At 50.8% G+C, this 18760-nt stretch overlaps 1 protein-coding gene across 3 annotated transcripts in view; it reads right to left on the bottom strand.

Moving 5' to 3' along the window:
- Positions 1–18760, bottom strand: part of LOC140392130 (autophagy-related protein 16-like) — a 210785-nt gene that overhangs the window by 114108 nt on the left and 77917 nt on the right. For all 3 annotated transcript variants that reach the window (XM_072477454.1, XM_072477453.1, XM_072477455.1), the window contains exon 6: positions 3653–3718. In XM_072477454.1, coding sequence (XP_072333555.1) covers positions 3653–3718 — 66 coding nt within the window. The remainder of the gene's footprint in view (positions 1–3652; positions 3719–18760) is intronic.

The raw sequence follows: 18760 nt of genomic DNA on the forward strand, positions 1-18760 counted from the left end.
TTCGCAGAATAAGCTGAGTTCCTCGAGGCAGATTAGTAGAGTGTCGAACTCTTTTAAGAGCATTGTTAATCGTTCAATAAATACGTTAAACTTATCTCCGAGTCTGGAGCATCTTTCAGCAGAGCCTACATCAAATAGCAGCTTATGTTACTGGCAATAACATAACACAACATGAGGGAGAAGGAATGTGATGGCCGGAGAGAGAAGGATGGCGATATCGATGCATAACCAGCACAGGAGAAGTGAGGAGGCGGGGTTGGGGGGAGGTAGGCACGGACAAATGAGAGGGACATAAGGGTAAACGAGAGAAAGTGTGTGTGAGAGAGAAAATTAAACTGAGGGGGGGGGGGGGGGGCAGAAGGGACTGGGGGCGCTGGGAACGCTTTGAGCAGAATAACAGGAGATTTAATTGAAGCCTTCGACATGATGAAGGACTTTGATAGAGTAAGGGAGGAGGAACTGTTTCCGGTGGGGGAGGGTCAGTATCCACGGGGACACAGATTGAAGAGAATCGGGAAAGGAACCTCGAGGGGAGCTGAGGACCGGGAGAATTTGTTTCACACGGCGAGTTGTTGTGATCTGGGAGGTGCTGCCCGAAAGGGCCCTGGAAGCAGATTCAGTAATAGCTCTCAAAAGGGCATTGAACAAACACTCGAAAAGGAAACGGAATAATTTGGCGGGTTGTGGGGAGCGAGCGCCGGTTTAGTGGTCATTTTTAATTAACTTCTTTCTGATCCGTTGTACGATGTTCCAAGATTTTACGCCCCGGGCCGAATTGCAAAGTACAGCTGATCCTGTCTGGAAAATGCCAAGATACGATTGTTAAATAATGTGGTTAAGCATGTCCCGATAAGGACAAAAGTAATTAAGGATTTGACAAACTTAAACATTGGTCTGTCAAACACCTCAAGCTGAAGGTTGATAGATTTTGTTGGAGTTTGCGGAACCAGTTGGAATGTTGAGTAGCAAGCCAGCGGTCCAATGTATCAACGCCTTGGAAATGCAAATGTAGAAACATATCTTGTAAAATGTTTCCAATTTGTTGCACCAGCTTTGAAATGACGGAATTGTGACCTTTGGAATCTTTTGCAAGAATTGTAGAACTGTTAAGAGGAGGGGGATGGGGTGGGGGGTGGGGGGGGGGGGGCAAGCCTGTCATGATCGGCAGGTGAAGCCAATCACGTCAGAGAGATCGGGATACACCCTAAAATAACTGGGAGGGGGATCTAACCGATTGCAAAAGTCCTGCGTCGAGCGCGTTTCGCCGGGCGTTCCCCGGAACTCACAGCGCCGAGAAAGACCACGCTATTGAACGGAAATCTGTTGCAACCCAGGGCCTCGGCGGGCCCGATCCCTGGCGCAGGCACATGTCCAGCCTTGCAGTGCCAGGCTGGCACCTGGGTGGCACTGCCAGGTTACTACCCTGCCCGGAGACCAATCACCCGGGGGCCTCCGATCCTCTGGGAGACCCCCCTCTCCTCCCTCAAAGTGCCATTCCGCCTGGTCCCCACAATGGCGTTCGCCTTAGGTCTCCGAGGCGAAGGGGTTAAGATCCCGAAGCCTCGGGTCGATCAGGCGAGCTGCACATTAGGGTGAGACTAGCTGCTCACTCTAATATGCAGATTTGCCAAATACTGATCCCCCCCTCCCCCACAATGGACGGTATCCAGATCGCAACGTCTCACCAGATCCTGTTAAATCCTGCGAGACGTGGCGAGGCGGGTAAATCCCGGGCGGGAGAGGCCATTCCTGGCATCTATGACGTGCCCCGTTTGGGCAGGACGCGGCCGGTACATTGTACTTTGGAAGAAGGTGCCCGAGTTCCGAAGAAGAGTCCTATTGGACTCGAGAGTTTAACGCCCTTTCTCTCTCCACAGGTGCCTGCTAAGCATTTCCAGCACTTTCTGTTTTTATAGAATATTCCTCAACAGGGTAGACCACCAGAAAAGGGAATAAAAAGGCGGGCGCTTGCAGGCATTGATGCCCACCGATAAAAATATCAAAGACCATCACACAACAGAACGCGTGAAGAGACCATGTCACGGCTATCTGGTAGATAAGTAGAGTCACAGGCAATACAGCGAGATACCACTGTATATGTTAAGCATTGTTTAACTTGCGTTGCTTAATAAATGTATTTGTCATTATCTGTGTGGTCCTTAATCAGTCACGAGCCAGTCCCAAATCTATGAATCTAACAGGGGTGAGATTAATTGGAAAGCTCATTTAAAGAGCTAGCACAGGTTCAATGGGCCAAATGGCCCTCTGTATTATATTTTATTAAGAGAGAGATGTACAGCGTTACACACACATACATACATAGAGGCACATTCCCATATGCATCTACACATGCACAGACACATTTATACATGCACATGCATGCACACCGTCATGATTGGGAGATATTAGGAATTTGGGGCCAGAAATGGGGTCCAAGATGTAGCAGACAATTTAGGGGTTAAACAGACTGAGAACAAAATGCCAGCAGCAGAGTCTGAGGGAAACGCCCATAGCCTGAGTTACCTTGTCCCATTCAGACTTAACCCCGCTCGTGGGAATACACAGAATGTCCCGGTTCAGCCAGGATGATTCACTCAAGATCAGTTGTCATTTGGGACAACCTTGTTTAACCAGCCATGAGCACATCGCAGAATCTGATGACCTATTTGTCCATCAATGGAAGGTTAGTTGCATATAAATGGCATAGCTCTGTTCGTTTGTGGAAACGGGAGAGGGCAATCAGCCAAGATAATGATAATAGGTTTGGAAACCCAAGATAACCTTTGTTTGAGGGGTTGCATGGAGCTTAGAGAGAGATGAAATGCTGTTCTGAACAGTTACAGAAAGAAGGTTGTGGAAATCGACTAGAAAGGTCATGAAAATTGCCACCGAGCGAGGCTTTGGAAAAGGGTTCTGAACAAATGTCCCGAACAGAAGAAAAGTTGCTTCTTAAATGTAATCATTGCCTTGGCCTCTCTGTGTATGCAGCATGAGCAGGATGGTTATTAAAAGTGATGGTTAATGGGAACTAGTGTGTCAAGGTTAAGAAACTGCAAGTAAACTGTTAGTGTTAGAGATGAAGTAAAAGTTTAAATATTGTTTTCTTTACTTTTATTTTAATAAAGCTTGTTTATAAAATAACCAATTCTATTTCTTACATCATCACTCCTGGAACAAATTGATCTACCTGCGCCATCGTAAAACTGAAACAATTTATGGCATCTAGTCCAGTCTCTTAGCCACTGTTGACAGCTGATGACGCGTCTGTAACAACACACATGCACGCACGCACATGCACGCACACACATGCACGCACGCACATGCACGCACGCACATGCACGCACACACATGCACGCACGCACATGCACGCACATGCACGCACGCACATGCACGCACGCACATGCACGCACACATGCATGCACGCACATGCACACACATGCATGCACGTGCACGCACACATGCACGCACGCACATGCACACACACACATGCACGCACACACATGCACGCACACACATGCACGCACGCACTCGGACGCACACACAAGCACGCACACATGCACACTCACTCATGCCAAACCCTCATGCACAGAGTGACGTGGCAATGATTAAACCCTCCCACCCAACCCATATAGATGAAACAAGCCTCACTCACGTGTCCACTGCGATGGGAACAGTCGAAACAACGGCCAAATCTTTCTCCAAATTCTTCTGTTTGACCCTAAAGAGGAAACAGAGAAAAAAGTTACCAGACCGTGTCATTGCAGAAAGAATTTTTACAGACGCTCAATACCGTCTCCCAGAGGAACACGAGTCAATTCTTCACAAAACCCTAACCCCGTGCTGTACCTGTCCTGGGAGTGTTTGATGGGGACAGTGTAGAGGGAGCTTTACTCTGTATCTAACCCCGTGCTGTACCTGTCCTGGGAATGTTTGATGGGGACAGTGTAGAGGGACTTTTACTCTGTATCTAACCCCGTGCTGTACCTGTCCTGGGAGTGTTTGATGGGTACAGTGGAGAGGGAGCTTTACTCTGTATCTAACCCCGTGCTGTACCTGTCCTGGGAGTGTTTGATGGGGACAGTGTAGAGGGAGCTTTAATCTGTATCTAACCCCGTGCTGTACCTGTTCTGGGAGTGTTGATGGGGACAGTGTAGAGGGAGCTTTACTCTGTATCTAACCCCGTGCTGTACCTGTCATGGGAGTGTTTGATGGTGACAGGGTAGAGGGAGCTTTACTCTGTATCTAACCCCGTGCTGTACCTGTCCTGGGAGTGTTTGATGGGGACAGTGTAGAGGGAGCTATACTCTGTATCTAACCCCGTGCTGTACCTGTTCTGGGAGTGTTTGATGGGGACAGTGTAGAGGGAGCTTTACTCTGTATCTACACACGTGCTGTAACTGTCCTGGGAGTGTTTGATGGGGACAGTGTAGAGGGAGCTTTACTCTGTACCTAGCCCCGTGCTGTACCTGTCCTGGGAGTGTTTGATGGGGGCAGTGTAGAGGGAGCTTTACGCTGTATCTAACCCTGTGTTGTACCTGTCCTGGGAGTGTTTGATGGGGCAGTGTAGAGGGAGCTTTACTCTGTATCTAACCCTGTGCTGTACCTGTCCTGTGAGTGTTTGATGGGGACAGCGTAGAGGAAGCTTTACTCTGTATCTAACCCTGTGCTGTACCTGTCCTGTGAGTGTTTGATGGGGACAGTGTAGAGGAAGCTTTACTCTGTATCTAACCCCATGCTGTACCTGTCCTGGGTGTGTTTGATGGGGACAGTGTAGAGGAAGCTTTACTCTGTATCTAACCCCGTGCTGTACCTGTCCTGGGTGTGTTTGATGGGGACAGTGTAGAGGGAGCTTTAGTCTGTATCTAACCCCGTGCTGTACCTGTCCTGGGAGTGTTTGATGGGGACAGTGGAGAGGGAGCTTTACTCTGTATCTAACCCCGTGCTGTACCTGTCCTGGGAGTGTTTGATGGGGACAGTGTAGAGGGAGCTTTAGTCTGTATCCAACCCCGTGCTGTACCTGTCCTGGGAATGTTGATGGGGACAGTGTAGAGGGAGCTTTACTCTGTATCTAACCCCGTGCTGTACCTGTCCTGGGAGTGTTTGATGGTGACAGTGTAGAGGGAGCTTTACTCTGTATCTAACCCCGTGCTGTACCTGTCCTGGGAATGTTAATGGGGACAGTGTAGAGGGAGCATTACTCTGTATCTAAACCCGTGCTGTACCTGTCCTGGGAATGTTTGATGGGGACAGTGTAGAGGGAGCTTTAATCTGTATCTAACCCCGTGCTGTACCTGTCCTGGGAGTGTTTGATGGGGACAGTGTAGAGGGAGCTTTACTCTGTATCGTACCCCGTGCTGTACCTGTCCTGGGAGTGTTTGATGGGGACAGTGTAGAGGGAGCTTTACTCGGTATCTAACCCCGTGCTGTACCTGTCCTGGGAGTGTTTGATGGGGACAGTGTCGAGGGAGTTTTACTCTGAATCTAACCCCGTGCTGTACCTGTCCTGGGAGTGTTTGATGGGGACAGTGTAGAGGGAGCTTTACGCTGTATCTAACCCTGTGTTGTACCTGTCCTGGGAGTGTTTGATGGGGCAGTGTAGAGGGAGCTTTACTCTGTATCTAACCCTGTGCTGTACCTGTCCTGTGAGTGTTTGATGGGGACAGTGTAGAGGAAGCTTTACTCTGTATCTAACCCCGTGCTGTACCTGTCCTGTGAGTGTTTGATGGGGACAGTGTAGAGGAAGCTTTACTCTGTATCTAACCCCATGCTGTACCTGTCCTGGGTGTGTATGATGGGGACAGTGTAGAGGAAGCTTTACTCTGTATCTAACCCCATGCTGTACCTGTCCTGGGAGTGTTTGATGCGGACAGTGTAGAGGGAGCTTTACTCTGTATCTAACCCCGTGCTGTACCTGTCCTGGGAGTGTTTGATGCGGACAGTGTAGAGGGAGCTTTACTCTGCATCTAACCCCGTGCTGTACCTGTCCTGGGAGTGTTTGATGGGGACAGTGTGGAGGGAGCTTTAGTCTGTATCTAACCCCGTGCTGTACCTGTCCTGGGAGTGTTTGATGGGGACAGTGGAGAGGGAGCTTTACTCTGTATCTAACCCCGTGCAGTACCTGTCCTGGGAGTGTTTGATGGGGACAGTGTAGAGGGAGCTTTACTCTGTATCTAACCCCGTGCTGTACCTGTCCTGGGAGTGTTTGATGGGGACAGTGGAGAGGGAGCTTTACTCTGTATCTAACCCCGTGCTGTACCTGTCCTGGGAGTGTTTGATGGGGACAGTGCAGAGGGAGCTTTACTCTGTATCTAACCCCGTGCTGTACCTGTCCTGGGAGTGTTTGATGGGGACAGTGTGGAGGGAGCTTTACTCTGTATCTAACCCCGTGCTGTACCTGTCCTGGGAATGTTGATGTTGACAGAGTAGAGGGAGCTTTACTCTGTATCTAACCCCGTGATGTACCTGTCCTGGGAGTGTTTGATGGGGACAGTGTAGAGGGAGCTTTACTCTATATCTAACCCCGTGCTGTACCTGTCCTGGGAATGTTGATGGGGCAAGTGTAGAGGGAGCTTTACTCTGTATCTAACCCCGTGCTGTACCTCTCCTGGGAATGTTTGATGGGGACAGTGTAGAGGGAGCTTTACTCTGTATCTAACCCCGTGCTGTACCTGTCCTGGGAGTGTTTGATGGGGACAGTGTAGAGGGAGCTTTACTCTGTATCATACCCCGTGCTGTACCTGTCCTGGGAGTGTTTGATGGGGACAGTGTAGAGGGAGCTTTACTCTGTATCTAACCCCGTGCTGTACCTGTCCTGGGAGTGTTTGATGGGGACAGTGTCAAGGGAGTTTTACTCTGTATCTAACCCCGTGCTGTACCTGTCCTGGGAGTGTTTGATTGGTACAGTGGAGAGGGAGCTTTACTCTGTATCTAACCCCGTGCTGTACCTGTCCTGGGAGTGTTTGATGGGGACAGTGTAGAGGGAGCTTTACTCTGTATCTAACCCCGTGCTGTACCTGTTCTGGGAGTGTTTGATGGGGACAGTGTAGAGGGAGCTTTACTCTGTATCTAACCCCGTGCTGTACCTGTCCAGGGAGTGTTTGATGGTGACAGGGTAGAGGGAGCTTTACTCTGTATCTAACCCCGTGCTGTACCTGTCCTGGGAGTGTTTGATGGGGACAGTGTAGAGAGAGCTTTACTCTGTATCTAACCCCGTGCTGTACCTGTCCTGGGAGTGTTTGATGGGGACAGTGTAGAGGGAGCTTTACTCTGTACCTAGCCCCGTGCTGTACCTGTCCTGGGAGTGTTTGATGGGGGCAGTGTAGAGGGAGCTTTACGCTGTATCTAACCCTGTGTTGTACCTGTCCTGGGAGTGTTTGATGGGGCAGTGTAGAGGGAGCTTTACTCTGTATCTAACCCTGTGCTGTACCTGTCCTGTGAGTGTTTGATGGGGACAGTGTAGAGGAAGCTTTACTCTGTATCTAACCCCGTGCTGTACCTGTCCTGTGAGTGTTTGATGGGGACAGTGTAGAGGAAGCTTTACTCTGTATCTACCCCCATGCTGTACCTGTCCTGGGTGTGTTTGATGGGGACAGTGTAGAGGGAGCTTTACTCTGTATCTAACCCCGTGCTGTACCTGTCCTGGGAGTGTTTGATGGGGACAGTGTAGAGGGAGCTTTACTCTGTATCTAACCCCGTGCTGTACCTGTCCTGGGAATGTTGATGGGGACAGTGTAGAGGGAGCTTTACTCTGTATCTAACCCCGTGCTGTACCTGTCCTGGGAATGTTTGATGGGGACAGTGTAGAGGGAGCTTTACTCTGTCTCTCACCCTGTGCTGTACCTGTCCTGGGAGTGTTTGATGGGGACAGTGTAGAGTGAGCGTTACTCTGTATCGAACCCTGTGCTGTACCGGTCCTGGGAGTGTTTGATGGGGACAGTGTAGAGGGAGCTTTACTCTGTATCTAACCCCGTGCTGTACCTTTTCTGGGAGTGTTTGATGGGGACAGTGTAGAGGGAGCTTTACTCTGTATCTAACCCCGTGCTGTACCTGTCCTGGGAGTGTTTGATGGTGACAGTGTAGAGGGAGCGTTACTCTGTATCATACCCCGTGCTGTACCTGTCCTGGGAGTTTTTGATGGTGACAGGGTAGAGGGAGCTTTACTCTGTATCTAACCCCGTGCTGTACCTGTCCTGGGAGTGTTTGATGGTGACAGTGTAGAGGGAGCGTTACTCTGTATCTAACCCCGTGCTGTACCTGTCCTGGGAGTGTTTAATGGGGACAGTGTAGAGGGAGCTATACTCTGTACCTAGCCCCGTGCTGTACCTGTCCTGGGAGTGTTTGATGGGGGCAGTGTAGAGGGAGCTTTACGCTGTATCTAACCCTGTGTTGTACCTGTCCTGGGTGTGTTTGATGGGGCAGTGCAGAGGGAGCTTTACTCTGTATCTAACCCTGTGCTGTACCTGTCCTGTGAGTGTTTGATGGGGACAGTGTAGGGGAAGCTTTACTCTGTATCTAACCCCATGCTGTACCTGTCCTGGGTGTGTTTGATGGGGACAGTGTAGAGGAAGCTTTACTCTGTATCTAACCCCATGCTGTACCTGTCGTGGGTGTGTTTGATGGGGACAGTGTAGAGGGAGCTTTACTCTGTATCTAACCCCGTGTTGTACCTGTCCTGAGAGTGTTTGATGCGGACAGTGTAGAGGGAGCTTTACTCTGTATCTAACCCCGTGCTGTACCTTTTCTGGGAGTGTTTGATGGGGACAGTGTAGAGGGAGCTTTACTCTGTATCTAACCCCGTGCTGTACCTGTCCTGGGAGTGTTTGACGGTGACAGGGTAGAGGGAGCTTTACTCTGTATCTAACCCCGTGCTGTACCTGTCCTGGGAGTGTTTGATGGTGACAGTGTAGAGGGAGCGTTACTCTGTATCTAACCCCGTGCTGTACCTGTCCTGGGAGTGTTTGATGGGGACAGTGTAGAGGGAGCTTTACTCTGTATCTAACCCCGTGCTGCACCTGTCCTGTGAGTGTTTGATGGGGACAGTGTAGAGGAAGCTTTACTCTGTATCTAACCCCATGCTGTACCTGTTCTGGGAGTGTTTGATGGGGACAGTGTAGAGGGAGCTTTACTCTGTATCTACACACGTGCTGTAACTGTCCTGGGAGTGTTTGATGGGGACAGTGTAGAGGGAGCTTTACTCTGTACCTAGCCCCGTGCTGTACCTGTCCTGGGAGTGTTTGATGGGGGCAGTGTAGAGGGAGCTTTACGCTGTATCTAACCCTGTGTTGTACCTGTCCTGGGAGTGTTTGATGGGGCAGTGTAGAGGGAGCTTTACTCTGTATCTAACCCTGTGCTGTACCTGTCCTGTGAGTGTTTGATGGGGACAGCGTAGAGGAAGCTTTACTCTGTATCTAACCCTGTGCTGTACCTGTCCTGTGAGTGTTTGATGGGGACAGTGTAGAGGAAGCTTTACTCTGTATCTAACCCCATGCTGTACCTGTCCTGGGTGTGTTTGATGGGGACAGTGTAGAGGAAGCTTTACTCTGTATCTAACCCCGTGCTGTACCTGTCCTGGGTGTGTTTGATGGGGACAGTGTAGAGGGAGCTTTAGTCTGTATCTAACCCCGTGCTGTACCTGTCCTGGGAGTGTTTGATGGGGACAGTGGAGAGGGAGCTTTACTCTGTATCTAACCCCGTGCTGTACCTGTCCTGTGAGTGTTTGATGGGGACAGTGGAGAGGGAGCTTTACTCTGTATCTAACCCCGTGCTGTACCTGTCCTGGGAGTGTTTGATGGGGACAGTGTAGAGGGAGCTTTAGTCTGTATCTAACCCCGTGCTGTACCTGTCCTGGGAATGTTGATGGGGACAGTGTAGAGGGAGCTTTACTCTGTATCTAACCCCGTGCTGTACCTGTCCTGGGAGTGTTTGATGGGGACAGTGTAGAGGGAGCTTTACTCTGTATCTAACCCCGTGCTGTACTTGTCCTGGGAATGTTAATGGGGACAGTGTAGAGGGAGCATTACTCTGTATCTAACCCCGTGCTGTACCTGTCCTGGGAATGTTTGATGGGGACAGTGTAGAGGGAGCTTTAATCTGTATCTAACCCCGTGCTGTACCTGTCCTGGGAGTATTTGATGGGGACAGTGTAGAGGGAGCTTTACTTTGTATCGTACCCCGTGCTGTACCTGTCCTGGGAGTGTTTGATGGGGACAGTGTAGAGGGAGCTTTACTCTGTATCTAACCCCGTGCTGTACCTGTCCTGGGAGTGTTTGATGGGGACAGTGTCGAGGGAGTTTTACTCTGTATCTAACCCCGTGCTGTACCTGTCCTGGGAGTGTTTGATGGGGACAGTGTAGAGGGAGCTTTACGCTGTATCTAACCCTGTGTTGTACCTGTCCTGGGAGTGTTTGATGGGGCAGTGTAGAGGGAGCTTTACTCTGTATCTAACCCTGTGCTGTACCTGTCCTGTGAGTGTTTGATGGGGACAGTGTAGAGGAAGCTTTACTCTGTATCTAACCCCGTGCTGTACCTGTCCTGTGAGTGTTTGATGGGGACAGTGTAGAGGAAGCTTTACTCTGTATCTAACCCCATGCTGTACCTGTCCTGGGTGTGTATGATGGGGACAGTGTAGAGGAAGCTTTACTCTGTATCTAACCCCATGCTGTACCTGTCCTGGGAGTGTTTGATGCGGACAGTGTAGAGGGAGCTTTACTCTGTATCTAACCCCGTGCTGTACCTGTCCTGGGAGTGTTTGATGCGGACAGTGTAGAGGGAGCTTTACTCTGCATCTAACCCCGTGCTGTACCTGTCCTGGGAGTGTTTGATGGGGACAGTGTGGAGGGAGCTTTAGTCTGTATCTAACCCCGTGCTGTACCTGTCCTGGGAGTGTTTGATGGGGACAGTGGAGAGGGAGCTTTACTCTGTATCTAACCCCGTGCAGTACCTGTCCTGGGAGTGTTTGATGGGGACAGTGAAGAGGGAGCTTTAGTCTGTATCTAACCCCGTGCTGTACCTGTCCTGGGAGTGTTTGATGGGGACAGTGGAGAGGGAGCTTTACTCTGTATCTAACCCCGTGCTGTACCTGTCCTGGGAGTGTTTGATGGGGACAGTGCAGAGGGAGCTTTACTCTGTATCTAACCCCGTGCTGTACCTGTCCTGGGAGTGTTTGATGGGGACAGTGTAGAGGGAGCTTTACTCTGTATCTAACCCCGTGCTGTACCTGTCCTGGGAATGTTGATGTTGACAGAGTAGAGGGAGCTTTACTCTGTATCTAACCCCGTGCTGTACCTGTCCTGGGAGTGTTTGATGCGGACAGTGTAGAGGTAGCTTTACTCTGCATCTAACCCCGTGCTGTACCTGTCCTGGGAGTGTTTGATGGGGACAGTGGAGAGGGAGCTTTACTCTGTATCTAACCCCGTGCAGTACCTGTCCTGGGAGTGTTTGATGGGGACAGTGTAGAGGGAGCTTTACTCTGTATCTAACCCCGTGCTGTACCTGTCCTGGGAATGTTGATGTTGACAGAGTAGAGGGAGCTTTACTCTGTATCTAACCCCGTGCTGTACCTGTCCTGGGAGTGTTTGATGGGGACAGTGTAGAGGGAGCTTTATTCTGTATCTAACCCCGTGCTGTACCTGTCCTGGGAATGCTGATGGGGACAGTGTAGAGGGAGCTTTACTCTGTATCTAACCCCGTGCTGTACCTCTCCTGGGAATGTTTGATGGGGACAGTATAGAGGGAGCTTTACTCTGTATCTAACCCCGTGCTGTACCTGTCCTGGGAGTGTTTGATGGGGACAGTGTAGAGGGAGCTTTACTCTGTATCATACCCCGTGCTGTACCTGTCCTGGGAGTGTTTGATGGGGACAGTGTAGAGGGAGCTTTACTCTGTATCTAACCCCGTGCTGTACCTGTCCTGGGAGTGTATGATGGGGACAGTGTCGAGGGAGTTTTACTCTGTATCTAACCCCGTGCTGTACCTGTCCTGGGAGTGTTTGATGGGTACAGTGGAGAGGGAGCTTTACTCTGTATCTAACCCCGTGCTGTACCTGTCCTGCGAGTGTTTGATGGGGACAGTGTAGAGGGAGCTTTACTCTGTATCTAACCCCGTGCTGTACCTGTTCTGGGAGTGTTTGATGGGGACAGTGTAGAGGGAGCTTTACTCTGTATCTAACCCCGTGCTGTACCTGTCCTGGGAGTGTTTGATGGTGACAGGGTAGAGGGAGCTTTACTCTGTATCTAACCCCGTGCTGCACCTGTCCTGGGAGTGTTTGATGGGGACAGTGTAGAGAGAGCTTTACTCTGTATCTAACCCCGTGCTGTACCTGTCCTGGGAGTGTTTGATGGGGACAGTGTAGAGGGAGCTTTACTCTGTACCTAGCCCCGTGCTGTACCTGTCCTGGGAGTGTTTGATGGGGGCAGTGTAGAGGGAGCTTTACGCTGTCTCTAACCCTGTGTTGTACCTGTCCTGGGAGTGTTTGATGGGGCAGTGTAGAGGGAGCTTTACTCTGTATCTAACCCTGTGCTGTACCTGTCCTGTGAGTGTTTGATGGGGACAGTGTAGAGGAAGCTTTACTCTGTATCTAACCCCGTGCTGTACCTGTCCTGTGAGTGTTTGATGGGGACAGTGTAGAGGAAGCTTTACTCTGTATCTACCCCCATGCTGTACCTGTCCTGGGTGTGTTTGATGGGGACAGTGTAGAGGGAGCTTTACTCTGTATCTAACCCCGTGCTGTACCTGTCCTGGGAGTGTTTGATGCGGACAGTGTAGAGGGAGCTTTACTCTGTATCTAACCCCGTGCTGTACCTGTCCTGGGAGTGTTTGATGGGGACAGTGTAGAGGGAGCTTTAGTCTGTATCTAACCCCGTGCTGTACCTGTCCTGGGAGTGTTTGATGGGGACAGTGGAGAGGGAGCTTTACTCTGTATCTAACCCCGTGCAGTACCTGTCCTGGGAGTGTTTGATGGGGACAGTGTAGAGGGAGCTTTAGTCTGTATCTAACCCAGTGCTGTACCTGTCCTGGGAGTGTTTGATGGGGACAGTGGAGAGGGAGCTTTACTCTGTATCTAACCCCGTGCTGTACCGGTCCTGTGAGTGTTTGATGGGGACAGTGTAGAGGGAGCTTTACTCTGTATCTAACCCCGTGCTGTACCTGTCCTGGGGGTGTTGATGGGGACAGTGTAGAGGGAGCTTTACTCTGTATCTAACCCCGTGCTGTACCTGTCCTGGGAGTGTTTGATGGGGACAGTGTAGAGGGAGCTTTACTCTGTATCTAACCCCGTGCTGTACCTTTTCTGGGAGTGTTTGATGGGGACAGTGTAGAGGGAGCTTTACTCTGTATCTTACCCCGTGCTGTACCTGTCCTGGGAGTGTTTGATGGTGACAGGGTAGAGGGAGCTTTACTCTGTATCTAACCCCGTGCTGTACCTGTCCTGGGAGTGTTTGATGGTGACAGTGTAGAGGGAGCGTTTCTCTGTATCTAACCCCGTGCTGTACCTGTCCTGGGAGTGTTTAATGGGGACAGTGTAGAGGGAGCTTTACTCTGTATCTACACACGTGCTGTAACTGTCCAGGGAGTGTTTGATGGGGACAGTGTAGAGGGAGCTTTACTCTGTACCTAGCCCCGTGCTGTACCTGTCCTGGGAGTGTTTGATGGGGGCAGTGTAGAGGGAGCTTTACGCTGTATCTAACCCTGTGTTGTACCTGTCCTGGGAGTGTTTGATGGGGACAGTGGAGAGGGAGCTTTACTCTGTATCTAACCCCGTGCTGTACCGGTCCTGTGAGTGTTTGATGGGGACAGTGTAGAGGGAGCTTTACTCTGTATCTAACCCCGTGCTGTACCTGTCCTGGGAATGTTGATGGGGACAGTGTAGAGGGAGCTTTACTCTGTATCTAACCCCGTGCTGTACCTGTCCTGGGAGTGTTTGATGGGGACAGTGTAGAGGGAGCTTTACTCTGTATCTAACCCCGTGCTGTACCTTTTCTGGGAGTGTTTGATGGGGACAGTGTAGAGGGAGCTTTACTCTGTATCTTACCCCGTGCTGTACCTGTCCTGGGAGTGTTTGATGGTGACAGGGTAGAGGGAGCTTTACTCTGTATCTAACCCCGTGCTGTACCTGTCCTGGGAGTGTTTGATGGTGACAGTGTAGAGGGAGCGTTTCTCTGTATCTAACCCCGTGCTGTACCTGTCCTGGGAGTGTTTAATGGGGACAGTGTAGAGGGAGCTTTACTCTGTATCTACACACGTGCTGTAACTGTCCAGGGAGTGTTTGATGGGGACAGTGTAGAGGGAGCTTTACTCTGTACCTAGCCCCGTGCTGTACCTGTCCTGGGAGTGTTTGATGGGGGCAGTGTAGAGGGAGCTTTACGCTGTATCTAACCCTGTGTTGTACCTGTCCTGGGTGTGTTTGATGGGGCAGTGCAGAGGGAGCTTTACTCTGTATCTAACCCTGTGCTGTACCTGTCCTGTGAGTGTTTGATGGGGACAGTGTAGAGGAAGCTTTACTCTGTATCTAACCCCGTGCTGCACAGGTCCTGGGAATGTTGATGGGGACAGTGTAGAGGGAGCTTTACTCTGTATCTAACCCCATGCTGTACCTGTCGTGGGTGTGTTTGATGGGGACAGTGTAGAGGGAGCTTTACTCTGTATCTAACCCCGTGCTGTACCTGTCCTGAGAATGTTTGATGCGGACAGTGTAGAGGGAGCTTTACTCTGTATCTAACCCCGTGCTGTACCTGTTCTGGGAGTGTTTGATGGGGACAGTGTAGAGGGAGGTTTACTCTGTATCTACACACGTGCTGTAACTGTCCTGGGAGTGTTTGATGGGGACAGTGTAGAGGGAGCTTTACTCTGTACCTAGCCCCGTGCTGTACCTGTCCTGGGAGTGTTTGATGGGGGCAGTGTAGAGGGAGCTTTACGCTGTATCTAACCCTGTGTTGTACCTGTCCTGGGAGTGTTTGATGGGGCAGTGTAGAGGGAGCTTTACTCTGTATCTAACCCTGTGCTGTACCTGTCCTGTGAGTGTTTGATGGGGACAGCGTAGAGGAAGCTTTACTCTGTATCTAACCCTGTGCTGTACCTGTCCTGTGAGTGTTTGATGGGGACAGTGTAGAGGAAGCTTTACTCTGTGTCTAACCCCATGCTGTACCTGTCCTGGGTGTGTTTGATGGGGACAGTGTAGAGGAAGCTTTACTCTGTATCTAACCCCGTGCTGTACCTGTCCTGGGAGTGTTTGATGGGGACAGTGGAGAGGGAGCTTTACTCTGTATCTAACCCCGTGCTGTACCTGTCCTGTGAGTTTTTGATGGGGACAGTGTAGAGGGAGCTTTACTCTGTATCTAACCCCGTGCTGTACCTGTCCTGGGAGTGTTTGATGGGGACAGTGTAGAGGGAGCTTTAGTCTGTATCTAACCCCGTGCTGTACCTGTCCTGGGAATGTTGATGGGGACAGTGAAGAGGGAGCATTACTCTGTATCTAACCCCGTGCTGTACCTGTCCTGGGAATGTTTGATGGGGACAGTGTAGAGGGAGCTTTAATCTGTATCTAACCCCGTGCTGTACCTGTCCTGGGAGTGTTTGATGGGGACAGTGTAGAGGGAGCTTTACTTTGTATCGTACCCCGTGCTGTACCTGTCCTGGGAGTGTTTGATGGGGACAGTGTAGAGGGAGCTTTACTCTGTATCTAACCCCGTGCTGTACCTGTCCTGGGAGTGTTTGATGGGGACAGTGTCGAGGGAGTTTTACTCTGTATCTAACCCCGTGCTGTACCTGTCCTGGGAGTGTTTGATGGGGACAGTGTAGAGGGAGCTTTACGCTGTATCTAACCCTGTGTTGTACCTGTCCTGGGAGTGTTTGATGGGGCAGTGTAGAGGGAGCTTTACTCTGTATCTAACCCTGTGCTGTACCTGTCCTGTGAGTGTTTGATGGGGACCGTGTAGAGGAAGCTTTACTCTGTATCTAACCCCGTGCTGTACCTGTCCTGTGAGTGTTTGATGGGGACAGTGTAGAGGAAGCTTTACTCTGTATCTAACCCCATGCTGTACCTGTCCTGGGTGTGTATGATGGGGACAGTGTAGAGGAAGCTTTACTCTGTATCTAACCCCATGCTGTACCTGTCCAGGGAGTGTTTGATGCAGACAGTGTAGAGGGAGCTTTACTCTGTATCTAACCCCGTGCTGTACCTGTCCTGGGAGTGTTTGACGGGGACAGTGTGGAGGGAGCTTTAGTCTGTATCTAACCCCGTGCTGTACCTGTCCTGGGAGTGTTTGATGGGGACAGTGGAGAGGGAGCTTTACTCTGTATCTAACCCCGTGCAGTACCTGTCCTGGGAGTGTTTGATGGGGACAGTTAAGAGGGAGCTTTAGTCTGTATCTAACCCCGTGCTGTACCTGTCCTGGGAGTGTTTGATGGGGACAGTGGAGAGGGAGCTTTACTCTGTATCTAACCCCGTGCTGTACCTGTCCTGGGAGTGTTTGATGGGGACAGTGCAGAGGGAGCTTTACTCTGTATCTAACCACGTGCTGTACCTGTCCTGGGAGTGTTTGATGGGGACAGTGTAGAGGGAGCTTTACTCTGTATCTAACCCCGTGCTGTACCTGTCCTGGGAATGTTGATGTTGACAGAGTAGAGGGAGCTTTACTCTGTATCTAACCCCGTGCTGTACCTGTCCTGGGAGTGTTTGATGGGGACAGTGTAGAGGGAGCTTTACTCTGTATCTAACCCCATGCTGTACCTGTCCTGGGTGTGTATGATGGGGACAGTGTTGAGGAAGCTTTACTCTGTATCTAACCCCATGCTGTACCTGGCCTGGGAGTGTTTGATGCGGACAGTGTAGAGGGAGCTTTACTCTGTATCTAACCCCGTGCTGTACCTGTCCTGGGATTGTTTGATGCGGACAGTGTAGAGGGAGCTTTACTCTGCATCTAACCCCGAGCTGTACCTGTCCTGGGAGTGTTTGATGGGGACAGTGTGGAGGGAGCTTTAGTCTGTATCTAACCCCGTGCTGTACCTGTCCTGGGAGTGTTTGATGGGGACAGTGGAGAGGGAGCTTTACTCTGTATCTAACCCCGTGCAGTACCTGTCCTGGGAGTGTTTGATGGGGACAGTGAAGAGGGAGCTTTAGTCTGTATCTAACCCTGTGCTGTACCTGTCCTGGGAGTGTTTGATGGGGACAGTGGAGAGGGAGATTTACTCTGTATCTAACCCCGTGCTGTACCTGTCCTGGGAGTGTTTGATGGGGACAGTGCAGAGGGAGCTTTACTCTGTATCTAACCCCGTGCTGTACCTGTCCTGGGAGTGTTTGATGGGGACAGTGTAGAGGGAGCTTTACTCTGTATCTAACCCCGTGCTGTACCTGTCCTGGGAATGTTGATGTTGACAGAGTAGAGGGAGCTTTACTCTGTATCTAACCCCGTGCTGTACCTGTCCTGGGAGTGTTTGATGGGGACAGTGTAGAGGGAGCTTTACTCTGTATCTAACCCCGTGCTGTACCTGTCCTGGGAATGTTGATGGGGACAGTGTAGAGGGAGCTTTACTCTGTATCTAACCCCGTGCTGTACCTGTCCTGGGAATGTTTGATGGGGACAGTGTAGAGGGAGCTTTACTCTGTATCTAACCCCGTGCTGTACCTGTCCTGGGAGTGTTTGATGGGGACAGTGTAGAGGGGGCTTTACTCTGTATCATACCCCGTGCTGTACCTGTCCTGGGAGTGTTTGATGGGGACAGTGTAGAGGGAGCTTTACTCTGTATCTACACACGTGCTGTAACTGTCCTGGGAGTGTTTGATGGGCACAGTGTAGAGGGAGCTTTACTCTGTACCTAGCCCCGTGCTGTACCTGTCCTGGGAGTGTTTGATGGGGGCAGTGTAGAGGGAGCTTTACGCTGTATCTAACCCTGTGTTGTACCTGTCCTGGGAGTGTTTGATGGGGCAGTGTAGAGGGAGCTTTACTCTGTATCTAACCCTGTGCTGTACCTGTCCTGTGAGTGTTTGATGGGGACAGCGTAGAGGAAGCTTTACTCTGTATCTAACCCTGTGCTGTACCTGTCCTGTGAGTGTTTGATGGGGACAGTGTAGAGGAAGCTTTACTCTGTGTCTAACCCCATGCTGTACCTGTCCTGGGTGTGTTTGATGGGGACAGTGTAGAGGAAGCTTTACTCTGTATCTAACCCCGTGCTGTACCTGTCCTGGGAGTGTTTGATGGGGACAGTGGAGAGGGAGCTTTACTCTGTATCTAACCCCGTGCTGTACCTGTCCTGTGAGTTTTTGATGGGGACAGTGTAGAGGGAGCTTTACTCTGTATCTAACCCCGTGCTGTACCTGTCCTGGGAGTGTTTGATGGGGACAGTGTAGAGGGAGCTTTAGTCTGTATCTAACCCCGTGCTGTACCTGTCCTGGGAATGTTGATGGGGACAGTGAAGAGGGAGCATTACTCTGTATCTAACCCCGTGCTGTACCTGTCCTGGGAATGTTTGATGGGGACAGTGTAGAGGGAGCTTTAATCTGTATCTAACCCCGTGCTGTACCTGTCCTGGGAGTGTTTGATGGGGACAGTGTAGAGGGAGCTTTACTTTGTATCGTACCCCGTGCTGTACCTGTCCTGGGAGTGTTTGATGGGGACAGTGTAGAGGGAGCTTTACTCTGTATCTAACCCCGTGCTGTACCTGTCCTGGGAGTGTTTGATGGGGACAGTGTCGAGGGAGTTTTACTCTGTATCTAACCCCGTGCTGTACCTGTCCTGGGAGTGTTTGATGGGGACAGTGTAGAGGGAGC

This window comes from Scyliorhinus torazame, chromosome 15 (assembly GCF_047496885.1).
Source record: "Scyliorhinus torazame isolate Kashiwa2021f chromosome 15, sScyTor2.1, whole genome shotgun sequence".
Classification (NCBI taxonomy): Eukaryota; Metazoa; Chordata; class Chondrichthyes; order Carcharhiniformes; family Scyliorhinidae; genus Scyliorhinus; species Scyliorhinus torazame.